Genomic DNA, 12,436 nt, shown 5'->3' with positions numbered 1-12,436 from the left:
TCATACACCATCATGTCACCTGCTGTGCTCAAATCTGAGCTCCAGAGCCCTACCCATCCCAGCTCTGCCCTTCCACCGGCCACCAGCCCCACTGCCCAGGAGTCCTATAGCCAGTATCGTGAGTAGCCACGGCTTGTGGGTAGGGGGTAGGGAGTTCTTAAATCAGGGAGGAGTGTGACCCTCTCACGTTTCCTTCTTCCCAGCTGTTCCTGATGTCTCCACGTACCAGTATGATGAGACATCTGGTTACTACTATGACCCTCAGACTGGCCTCTACTATGACCCTAATTCCCAGGTGATGGGACAGCCCAAGGAAATCTGGGGAGGGGTCAAATGGGAGCTGACCCTGTGGGTCCCTTTCTCGAGTTCTTTCCTCATGCTCCCTCTCCTTCCCTGTCTCCCAGTATTACTACAATGCTCAGAGCCAGCAATACCTATACTGGGATGGGGAGCGGCGAACCTATGTTCCTGCCCTGGAGCAGTCAGCTGACGGACATAAGGAGACAGGGGCACCATCAAAGGAGGGCAAAGAGAAGAAGGAGAAGCACAAGACCAAGACAGCCCAACAGGTGAACCCTGAGCCTCTGCCTGGCTATTTGGTGTCTGTTCTGTCATCTCTTGCTCCTTCCTGCTGAGAGAAGTGGGATGGTGAGAGACCATGAACCTAACTATTTCAGACAAGGATTTATAAGCCAGAGGAATTCTCATAGGCCAAGTGAAGCCATTGCAGCTGGGTTCAGTGGCATACACTTGTAATCTCAGTAACTCAGGAAACAGGCAGGATCACAGTTTGTAACCCTGTCTCAAAAAATAAACATGCCTGGGGGTGTAGCTCAGTGGTAGAGCACCCCTGGGTTCAGTCCCCAGCACACATACACAAAAATAACTATTGTAGTGTTTTGTCATAGTAGGCAGTTGCAGGGAACTTCAGTATCTCTGTGGAGAAAGATTATGGCATTTGGGGCACAGTTTCTAGAAACAAGGACTAAGTGCTCAGCAACCCCCCTAGGAAGTCCCATCATCAACCTCACCATTCTAAACATGATAGCATGCCCCAAGGAAAACAACATGGAATATAGTATCGTGTCACACATGCAAATTACAATGGCATGCACAGGTAGGTAGACCATCCTCTGCATTGTAGAAAGATAAAGTGAAAGCACAGCAAATGTTAACAGTGCGGTGCCTGTCAGAGGAGGGGGGCAGCTAGAGGGACTTGATGAGTAATGCTGGTAACCAATGACACAGAATAGGAATTTGCACTGCCACCCTTCTCACCTGCTTGTTCAGCTTTCAACTTCATCTGCCTCCCAGATGGGCCCACTCTTATTCCCATATTGCTTCTGCCATCTTGTCCTTGCAAATCAAGGGGGGGGGGGCATAGAAGGGAAGTGAGGGAATGTTGAAAGATGGAGCCAGTAGGAGCCAGAGTGCCAAACACTTTGCAGGCCCTGGTCCCAAATTTGAGTTTGTTCTTGGTGGGATGTGACAAGAAAGAGTTTAAGGAAATTTTGTTTGGGGATGGTTTACAGTTTGTAGGAGAGCACTAGATGGTTGTGGAAGCTGTAGCCCAGAGACCAGTCATATCCCATTGCAGTCATTCTGACTAGAGAGTTATGGGTTTAGGGCTGTGGGAGAGTGATCTACCGTAAGGACTGTGAGCCAGCAGATTGTGGATGGTCCCAGCAGTTTGAGGGTTCTTAGGAGTTTCACCTCCACTCTCAACGTCCAGATTGCCAAGGACATGGAACGCTGGGCCCGTAGTCTCAATAAGCAGAAAGAAAACTTCAAAAACAGCTTCCAGCCTATTAGCTCTCTACGAGATGATGAAAGGCGGGAGTCGGCAACTGCAGATGCAGGCTATGCCATTCTTGAGAAGAAGGTATGTTGTGGCCACCCATCTGTACCCTGCCTGTGACCTCATCATTCCTCTGAGCCCTCTGTGGAACCCTGAATTTCTGTGTCCTCCACCCCAGGGAGCATTAGCTGAGAGACAACACACCAGCATGGATCTCCCCAAATTGGCCAGTGATGACCGTCCAGTGAGTGCCGGTAAAGAAAGGGGTAGGGAACTCTGATCTGGCCAGATCTGACCACCCACCCTCATTCTCTAACAGAGCCCGCCTCGGGGGCTGGTGGCAGCCTACAGTGGGGAGAGTGACAGCGAAGAGGAACAAGAGCGAGGTGGGGGCCCTGAACGAGAGGAAAAACTCACAGACTGGCAGAAGCTGGCCTGTCTGCTCTGCCGGCGCCAGTTCCCCAGCAAGGAGGCACTTATCCGGCACCAGCAGCTCTCTGGGCTCCACAAGGTGACTGAGGGGAAGGTTGTCAGGGACACCCTGTACCTGGCCCATCCCAGCTCAGCCACTTGATTCCATGTCCTATACCCCTTTGCAGCAAAACCTTGAGATTCACCGGCGAGCCCACTTGTCAGAAAATGAGCTAGAAGCACTAGAGAAAAATGATATGGAGGTGAGGTGTGATCTACTTCTCCAGTCCCTCTGTCCCTTCGAAGTCCCCATTCCCCAGGCAGTAGGACTTCAAGTCCGTACAGCCTGGTAGCCTCTGGTCTTTCTATCCCTATGAGGCCTCTTTCCAGTTCCCCTACCCTCAGGACCTGGGACCTACTGGCTAGATCAAGTTCCCCTTATGAGCCCATCCCATCCACACCCATGTTTCCTAAAGACAGTAGCCAGCTCCCCAACATTCTCACACATAAACACACACACAAAAAAATTTTCAGCAAATGAAGTACCGGGACCGTGCAGCTGAACGCAGGGAGAAGTATGGCATCCCTGAGCCGCCAGAGCCCAAGAGGAGGAAGTATGGCGGCATATCTACAGCCTCCGTGTGGGTACTGGGCTGGGTGCCAGGTGAGGAGAGGTGGGGCTGGCAGACCAACGACTCACACCGTACACTGTCCCCTGCAGGGACTTTGAGCAGCCCACTCGGGATGGGCTGGGCAGTGACAACATTGGCAGTCGCATGCTCCAGGCCATGGGCTGGAAAGAGGGCAGTGGCCTGGGCCGCAAGAAGCAGGGCATTGTAACACCCATTGAGGTGAGACTCCGTGAACCCATCCCTTTCCCAGTACTCGGCACTGTTGTGCCCCCCAACCTGTCTAAGCCTTCCTCTCTTTCTCACAGGCCCAAACACGGGTGCGGGGCTCCGGCCTAGGTGCCCGGGGCAGTTCCTATGGGGTCACCTCAACTGAGTCCTACAAGGAGACACTGCACAAGACAATGGTGACACGCTTCAATGAGGCCCAGTGAGCAACTGCAAAAGCAATTTCTAGAGATGTTGTGTGTCCATCCAGAGGCAAAGGAGGATGATGAGGTGTTGGGTGGTCTGAGGGAGGTCTTGCTCCTATATACTGGTCTGCTCCCTGGGCAGAGAGGCCCTGACCAAATCAAACTTTTGAGTTGGTGACTTTTGTTGGGAAATTGGGCTGGGATCATGTTCTTTTTGTAATAAAAGCTGAAAAGCCTGCACCTTATATCTCTTCTTTCTCATGCCCTGACATAGTTTATGGCCCATGCAGACACAGGAACACAAACATAGATGGACAGGAAGCCTCATCATCAGGTCAACACTAGTGGCACTGGTGGCATTAAATATCTAGTTCATGATTGCTACCAGAACACAGGCTTCTGGCCTGCACCACAATCCATAAGGTCCTGGTCAAGGCCCCTTTCCCTTGCCAGACTCTTGCAGGTCCTGCTGTACCAAGAAATCCATCACCACAAGGCTTGTAGTCCCCCAAGAAATCCAGCACCACAAGGCTTGGAGTGTCACAGCCGGGACTAGGAATCCCTCTTCCCCTGTCCTCACTGCCCCCTAGCAGCACTTAGGCCTATGATCCCAAGACCAAATTATGCTTTGCCACCCCTGGAGCTGGAGAAAATCCTCTCAGGCATCGCCATGGAGAAAACAACGGATGCTCAGGTGTGGTTGGCCCTGGGCCTTCAATATAACTGATGACACCAGAGGAAGCTCAGCCTGCAAATTCTGTGACCATTGGGGTCTACCTTAAGCCTCCTCTTCCACAGCTATTAACCAGTGCCCCACCCCTCTGGCCTACAACCTCTGAATCCCAAGCAGGTGTCTCATCTCTTGGCAGAGGTTCTGGATGCAGTGGAACATGAAGCTGGGGTTGCCCTCCCCCAGACCTCTGAGCGCTGAGCTGTGAAGTGGGGTCAGGAATACACTCAGACCCCCCCCCACGCTTATATAAAAGAACCATGGAAAGAAGGGAGTGCTAGAAAGCAATTGATATGAAATCCCTTTCCCACTTAATATTCTTACCACTCAGCACTAACTTTGCTTCCCCCCCCCCCCCAAAGAGGCTACACTCCACAAATATTCAGAATCAAAGCTGGCTTTTACTTATTTTTATGTGTTGCTGAGGATTGAACGCAGGGCCTCACAAGTGGTAGGTGAGCACTCTACCTACCGCTGAGCCACAACCCCAGCCCCCAAGGCTGGCTTTTAATAAAACATCTTAAGAGGCTGTAGGCAGGGCTGGGGTGGAGCGCTTGCTCTAGCATGTGTGAGGCCCTGCGTTGGATCCTCAGCACCACATAAAAGTAAAGGTATGAAAAATACAATGACATTTTTTTATAAAGAAAAAAAAAAGAGACTCTGGGTGAGGAAGGGTTTAAAGAGAAAAGGTCACGATGAGACAAAAGGCAGGAAATGTACATATGCAGATTTAGTTAAGCCCCTGCAGGGGGTAATCTCAATTCTGTTCTCTGGGCATCTGCTAGGTCAGTTGGGGCAGCACTTCAGCCTTTCCTCTCAGCCTGCGGAAGTTGCTCAGTTGTAGGGGGGCCCAACTTCAGTCTCTCACTGTACATTGTGACACTATCCTGCATCCTATTGTGAGAGGCAGGGCTAGAAAGAAGGGGTACCAGGAAGTGAGATATGCTGATCTGGGATAAGGTTGTTGCCCTGAAGGGAGGGAATGGAGAAAGGAGAGGGAATGGAAATGGGAATAAAAAGAGGCCACCTGAGCCTGAGTCTCAGGTGTGTCTTTAATCCGGACTCTAGAGCACTTACTTCCTTCCTACCCCAGAATACCAACCAGGAACCCTTATGCTTCGCTGGCGGTAGTGTACAATAGTATAGCCACTCTGAATGTGTGAAGTTACACATATGCTTAACCTATGACCCAGCAATCCCACTCCTAGATATTTAGCCAGCATAAAAATGAAAAACAGGGCTGGGGATATAGCTCAATGGTAGAGTGCTTGCCTAGCATATGGGAGGCTCTGGGTTTAATTCCCACCACTACCAAAAAAAAAAAAAAAGATACTCGGCCAACATAAATGAAAACATGTCAACAAAAAGACTTGTAGCTCAGCTGAGTGGCACATGCCTGTAATCCCAGTGGCTTGGGAGGCTGTGGCAGGAGGATTGTGGGTTCAAAGCCAGTCTCAGCAAAAGGTAGGCACTAAGCAACTCAGACTCTGTCTCTAAATAAAATACAAAATTGGGTTGGGGATGTGGCTCAGTGGTTGAGTGCCCCTGAGTTCAATCCCTAGTACCCCTTCCCCCACAAAGAAAGACATATGTATATTCATAGCAATTATAATAGCCCAAAACAGAAAACAGCCCAAATGTCCAATTAAAAGACAATTGGTAAATTGTGTTATATTCATATAATGAAACACAATTCAATAATAAAAAGGAACAAAATGTCACTACAATTATTGACATGAATATTATAAACAGTTGAGTGAAAGAAGCTGGACACTAAAGAGTGCATACAGGATAATTCCATTTATATGAAGTTCAAAATCAGAACAAATTTATGGTGATAACAGAGCATGATTGTTGGGCGTAGGGTGTTACTAGGAAGAGTTGCATGGTAGCTTTCTGGAATGATTAAAAGGTTTTATATCTTGACTGGGATACTGGTCATGTGAGTTCATACTTTATGTAAAAATCCAACCTCAGCATTTTATCATATGTAGATTATAAAGAAGTTGGAAAAAGACTGCCAAACCAAACTTCAACTAGAAGAAAATAGAGTGGTTCTTTGGTATCTGCAGGGAGTGGGATACTAAAATCCTCAGATCCTCATGTCCCTTATATAAATATGGTGCGGTATTTGCATTAGAACCTATGCATACTTTAAATCCTTTCTATATTACTTAGAATATCCAATACAATGTAAATGTTATGTAAATAGTTTTTAAGATTTTTATTTATCTTTATTTGTTTATTTTTATGTAGGGCTAGCTAAGGATCGAACCCAGTGCCTCACACATGCTAGGCAAGCACTCTGTCACTGAGCTACAGCTCCAGCCCATGTAAATAGTTTTTATACTGTATTATTAGACAATGATGACAAGAAAAGAGTATGTGTTCAATAGAAATGCAACCCCCTACCCTGCCCCAAATATTTTCCATCTGTAGTTGGTTGAATCCTCAGATGTAGAACCCACAAATAATGACTGTACTTTTTAATTCCAAGAGGAAAAATAGTAATTTTACAGGAGAGAAAGCTGGCAGACACCATCTTAATAAAGGAATTAAATTCTTGAAAAATACTGGATTGTAATTTTAATTTTCTTTGTTCTTGAAAAAATAGAATTGTGAAATGTTTCAGTGTATATGTACTACAAATCACTGTTATCCAATACATACAATTTTATGTCAGTTTAAATGAATAAAAACTACAGAAACAGATATGAAATATTTGATATATACAAAATAATTTGTGCCAAATGTATATAATAATGAAGTGAAATAATAAACACCCAACATGGGAAACAAAATTCTTGTAAAATACTATGTAATTTACACTCCTTAATTTCCTTCATTGAATCCCTCACTAGAATGAAAGCTCCATGGGGGGAGTCTGAAGGAAGGGACTTGTCTGCCTCCTTACCACTGTGTCCCCAATATCTAGAACAGAAATTGGCACATACCAGAGCTTAGAGGCAGGAATAAATGCATATACAACTGTCTAAATTCATCTCATTGTCAGTATTCTTTCACACACACACCTTTGTATGAATATTCAGGGCTGAGGATTAAACCAGGGCCTCACACATGCTAGTCAAGTGCTCTACTAGTGAGCCACACCCCAGTTCAGGATTCTATTCTAATGTTTGTTTGTTTATTTTTGGTATTTGGGATTGAACCCAGGGGCTTTTACCATTGAGCCACACTCCCAACCCTTTATTTTAAGACTGGGTAAGTTGCATAGGACTCACTAAATTGCTGAGGCTGACCTCAGATCTGTGATCTTTCGGCCTCTGCCTCCTCAGTCCCTGGGATTACAGACAGATTCCACCATGCTCCTTTAAAGAACTCCATTTTTTTTTTCACCCCGGGGGCACTCCACTACTGAGCCACATCCCCAGCCAGTTTTTGTATTATTTAGAGATAGGGTCTCACTGAGTTGTTTAGTGCCTTGCTTTTGCTGAGACTGACTTTAAACAGGCGATTCTCCTGCCTCAGCCTCCCAAGTTTCTGGGATTACAGGCATGGACTACAGCACCCAGCCAGGAAGTCCATTTTTAAGAAAGCTTTGCTGTGTCTGTGCTAGCCTCTTGAGTAGTTCCAGCCACTAGGAGGGTAAAGTAGAAGGATCACTTGAACCTAGGCATTCAAAGCCAGCCTGAGCAACCCAGAAAGACCATTTCAAAAGGCCAAAACAAACAAAAACAAAAAGCGAGGGCTAATATATAGAATTCCCAAGAAGCCATAAAAATTCATCCTCTCAGTGAGGCTTTACATTTCTGGAGGCAGTGTAAAATGCTCCAATCCTTTCTTCCATTCCCCCTCTCCTTTGCCTACTTTCCTACTTTACAGTTAGTTTTTTTTCTCTCTCTCTAGCTGTTCCATCCAATTGAAATGTCCTTCCCTCTCCCATGGGAAAGTCCAAATCCTGTTTCAATTACTGTGTGTGCAATATGACTATGTACAATATATAGTATATACTTAATTATACTTAATGCATCACTGATACAACTGAAGACAATTCAGAGAAGAACTTAGCCATATTCATAGCTTCAGGTGCCACCTCTGCTGCTCCCCAAATTCAGATCTCCAGTGCAGACTCCACCCCCTGAATTCCAGACTCTGTCCCCAGACCAACATCTCTACTTGGTTGTCTGACAGGCATCTCAAATGTAACAGCCAAAACCAAACTCTTGATCTTGCCTCTCATCCACTCCTGTTGGAGTATTTCCCATGTCAGTTGATGGCAATTCCATCCTTCCAACTGCTTAGGCTAAAAACCTGGAGGCTCAGCCACAGAACTTCTGTTTATCATACCCCACATCTAATCTCAGTAAATCTGGCATTTTTGCCTTCAAAATAAATTCATAAACCCGGTGTGATGACGCATGACTACAGATCCAGTACTAGGAGGGCTGGGGCAGTGGGGAAGATCACTTGTGCTCAGGAATTGAGACCAGTCTGGACAACATAGAGAAACCACGTCTAAAAAAAAAAAGTTTCTGGACATGGACATGGTGACATATGCCTGTGTGCCTTTAATCCTAACTACTCCAGAACAGGAGGTTTGAAAGTTAAAGGCCAGCCTGGGAAATTTAGGGAGATCCTATTTCAAAATAAAAAAGATGTAAACTCAGTGGTAAAGAGCCCTGGGTTCAATAACCAGTACCACACACACATAAAAAAAAAAAAAAAACTTAAAATGGTGAATTGGGGGCTGGGGATGTAGCTTACTGGTAGAGCCCTTGCCTAGTATGAGAGGCCCTAGGTTCCATCCCCAATACCACAAAAAATAAAACTAACCCAAAGGATCCCACCCTCTCCACTTCTATTTCCACCACCCACCATGGGCTGATTGATGATGTCTTATCATCTGCTGCAGTCTGGCTGGGCACAAATAACCGAGCCGCCACAAAGCCTTGTAGGTTCAAACCGCAACCCTTTATTCCCCAATTCTCACCGGCACTGCACCACACACTACTCGGGAACACACTGCTTCCACCAAGCTCCGAGCGCCCAATCTCCCCGAACCCCGCGAGAACTGCACGGGAACTCCAAAGTAGCAGGCGCCCAAGGCAGACTCCCCGAGCCGCCCTATTCCTGCAGCAGGGTCCATATATAACTCAATCAATCCAGCATCACAGCAATTATATACAGTTTAACTCAAATCATCATCTCAATGGTTCGCTGGTGTCACCTTTCAACCATTCCCTTTGGCAATATGCCAGGCATCATTTTGACTCAGCTGTGGCTCCCAACAATCATCACTTCTTGGACTCTTGTAGATGCCTTTTCGCTGGTTTCCCAGCTTCTACCTTTCCCCCTATAGTTTGGTCTCTCTCCACACATAGCAGCCAGACTGTTTATTCTAAAACATAATTAGGGGTGGAGCTTAGTGGCAAAGTGTTTGCCTAGCATGTTTGAGGCACTGGGTTCTATCCCCAGCTCTGCAAGAAAAGTCAAATAACACAAAACGTAATTTCTATTTTGTGATTCCCTGTTTAAAACTGTTATGGCTCCTCACGGATCGGTTCTTAGACTAAAAGGCAGACATCTCAGCTGGCTTGCAATGCCCTGCCTGGCCTGGCCTTGCCTTTCCCAGACCTCATGTCATAATCCTCCTACTTTCTCTTTCCTCTTCAACTCTACAGATTTCTATGCTCTTCCGCAAAAATGCCAAGATGCACCTGGGCATGGTAGCGCACGCCTGTAATCCCAGCAGCTCAGGAGGCTGAGACACAGGTTTGTGAGTTCAAAGTCAACCTCAGCAAAAGCAAGGTGCTAAGAGAGACCCTGTCTCTGAAAAAAATACAAAATAGGGCTAGGGATGTGGATCAGTGGTCAAGTGCCCCTGGGTTCAATCCTTGGTAACCTCTCAAAAAAAAAAAAAAAAGTGCCAAGATGCTTCTAACATCAAGACTTTTTGTACCTGATATTTCCTCTGCCCGGAATGTTTTTCCTCCATGTTTCCACATGGCTCACTTCCTCACTTCTCACCAGACATTTCCTGACTACTTCAAATGGTTACCAGAAAGGTCTCTCTGAGGTGAGGCAAGGAATAAATAAGAAACCAATCTGAGGGAAAATTATTCTCCATGATTGTCAGGTTAGTCAGTCTCCTTGCTATAGGTCTTGCTATGTCACCAGTGCCCTGCACTTAGAAGGTGCTCAATATATCTTTTTCAAATGTGAAGGTCATTGAAAGGATGTGAGATAGAGAATTTGGGATAAGGTGATAAAAGCATTTTGTGTTAAACACCTTTGCTCATCATCACATCAGTGAGGCCTTCTTTAATTTCCCCTTAACTTCCTCTTGCTCTATCTTTTCTCCATAGCATTTAGTAGTCATCATATATAGTGATATGCCAAATATTGTTTCCATCAACAGACTGCATATATGACAGTAGTCCAATAACATTAAAATGAAACTGGAAAATTCCTATTGCTCAGTCTTTCTTTCCTTCCTTCTTTCTCCCCACTCCTTCCTTTCTTTTTTATTTTTATTTTTATTTTTTTTGGTACCAGGGATTAAATCCACAGGTGCTTAACCACCGAGCCACATCCCCAGCTCTTTTTTGTATTTTATTTAGAGACAGGTTCCCCTGAGTTGCTTAGGCCCTTGCTAAGTTGCTGACATTGGATTTGAACTCATGATCCTCTTGCCTCAGCCTCCAGAGTCACCAGGATTACAGACATGCACCACAGCACCTGGCTCCCTCCCTTTCTTTTTTGCAAGTGCCGGGGACTGAATCCAGAGTCTCATGTGCACAACCTCTGACCTACACCCCCAAACCCAAACCCAAGACCCCCAAAGTCCTGATTCTTTTTTTTTTTTTTAAGAAGGGGTCTCGTGCTGGGATGTAGCTCAGTGGCAAAGCGTCTGCCTTGCATTCGCAAAGTCCTGGGTTCGACCCCGAGTTCCAGAAAAAACAAACAAACAAAAAGAACCCCACCAAGAAGGGGTCTCAATGTATTGCCCAGGCAGGATAAAAGCTGGGTCTAGAAGTGGGCACCACATGCATGGCTCTAAAATGCAGCATTCTGTTGCTATTTGTGTGCTTATGTGTGTGTGTGTGTGTGTGTGTGTGTGTGTGTGTGTGAGAGAGAGAGAGAGAGAGAGATTGGGGATTGACCCTAGGGCTTTGTACACGTTAGTCAAAATGCTATATTATCTAGTGCCTTTATTTTTATTTTATTTATTTTTATGTGGTGCTGTATCATTACTATGTTTAGATGCACAATACCATTGCATTACACTTGTCTACAGTATTCAGTACTGTAATGTGATGTACACATTTGTAGCCTAAGAGTAAAAGTTAAACCACAGATCCTAGGTATGTAGTAGGCTATACCATCTAGATTTATGTATGTTTATATCTATGATGTTTATATCACATCATTAGGCAATGCAATGACTTTATATACAATACATAATTACTGTTACTTATATAATTTATACAATATATATTCACATATGAATTTATATATATTATTTGCAGTGTTGAGGATTGAACCCAGTGCCTTGCACATACAAAGGAAGTACTCCACCACTGAGCTACAACCCCAGCCCTCGAATACATAATATACACACTGAATTTACGGTAAGACATTCATCAGATACAAATGCATGTGAATTATTTACATATTGATACTAGCTATCACTTTATGCAAAACGTGGTCCTTATGTGTATTCTTTTTTTTTTAGTTGTAGATGAACACAATACCTTTATTTATTTTATGTGGTGCTGAGGATTGAACCCTTGCCTTCCGCATTCAAGGAAAGCGCTCTACCATTGAACCACAAATGCAGACCTTTATGTGTATTTTATAATTTATATTATAGATGTAACTTTTAGTGGTAGAGGGCTTGCCTAGAATACCAAGGTCTGAGTTTGTTCATCAGTACTGCAAACAAACAAAAATCAAGCCCACCTAGAGACTTGTTTCGTCCCAGCTACTTAGGAGACTGAGGGAAGAGGGTCACTTGAGCCCAGTATTTTGAGACCAGCTTGGGCAACAGAAGGGAGACCCTATATTATAAAAAATAAAATAAGTGACTTATATTATATAATCACAGATACCTACTATGATACATATTTATATGTGAAACTATAATTTTTACTTATTTTTTTATGTTTATGGTCTGTCTCACTCCAAAATGTTAGTTTCACGAAGGCAAGACTCCCCATCACTTGGCCCACAGTTTGAGCTCCATAAACGACAAATGAATGAACTCCTTTGGCTACCTGAGCCTCAGTCTCTCCATCTGTAGGATGGGTGTGCCTTTTAATTTGGAGGCACCATCACTTTCCGTTCCCTTTTCCCACCGCACAGAGTACGGCTCCCGGAAATCCTCAGCTCATGCTTACATTTTCCCGAATTCTGCGCGCTGATACCCACCACGTGCACCAGGCACTGGCCAGACAGGACTACCAACCCCAGCATGCCACTCGCGTTTGGGACG

At 45.2% G+C, this 12,436-nt stretch overlaps 1 protein-coding gene across 11 annotated transcripts in view; it reads left to right on the top strand.

The window, feature by feature from the left end:
- The window catches only part of Rbm10 (RNA binding motif protein 10), a 28,277-nt gene extending 24,786 nt beyond the window's left edge, over nucleotides 1-3,491 (top strand). For all 11 annotated transcript variants that reach the window (XM_005324008.4, XM_005324007.4, XM_078034879.1 and 8 more), the window contains 10 exons: nucleotides 1-118; nucleotides 204-295; nucleotides 405-569; nucleotides 1,733-1,882; nucleotides 1,977-2,042; nucleotides 2,118-2,309; nucleotides 2,398-2,472; nucleotides 2,744-2,850; nucleotides 2,931-3,060; nucleotides 3,147-3,491. In XM_005324008.4, coding sequence (XP_005324065.1) covers nucleotides 1-118; nucleotides 204-295; nucleotides 405-569; nucleotides 1,733-1,882; nucleotides 1,977-2,042; nucleotides 2,118-2,309; nucleotides 2,398-2,472; nucleotides 2,744-2,850; nucleotides 2,931-3,060; nucleotides 3,147-3,272 — 1,221 coding nt within the window. In that variant the 3' untranslated portion in view covers nucleotides 3,273-3,491. The remainder of the gene's footprint in view (nucleotides 119-203; nucleotides 296-404; nucleotides 570-1,732; nucleotides 1,883-1,976; nucleotides 2,043-2,117; nucleotides 2,310-2,397; nucleotides 2,473-2,743; nucleotides 2,851-2,930; nucleotides 3,061-3,146) is intronic.
- Nucleotides 3,492-12,436: the final 8,945 nt, after the last annotated feature.

This window comes from Ictidomys tridecemlineatus, chromosome X (assembly GCF_052094955.1).
Source record: "Ictidomys tridecemlineatus isolate mIctTri1 chromosome X, mIctTri1.hap1, whole genome shotgun sequence".
NCBI lineage: Eukaryota > Metazoa > Chordata > Mammalia > Rodentia > Sciuridae > Ictidomys > Ictidomys tridecemlineatus.
The sequence above is the reverse complement of the archived record's forward strand: the minus strand, read 5'-3'. Positions and strand labels throughout refer to the sequence as shown.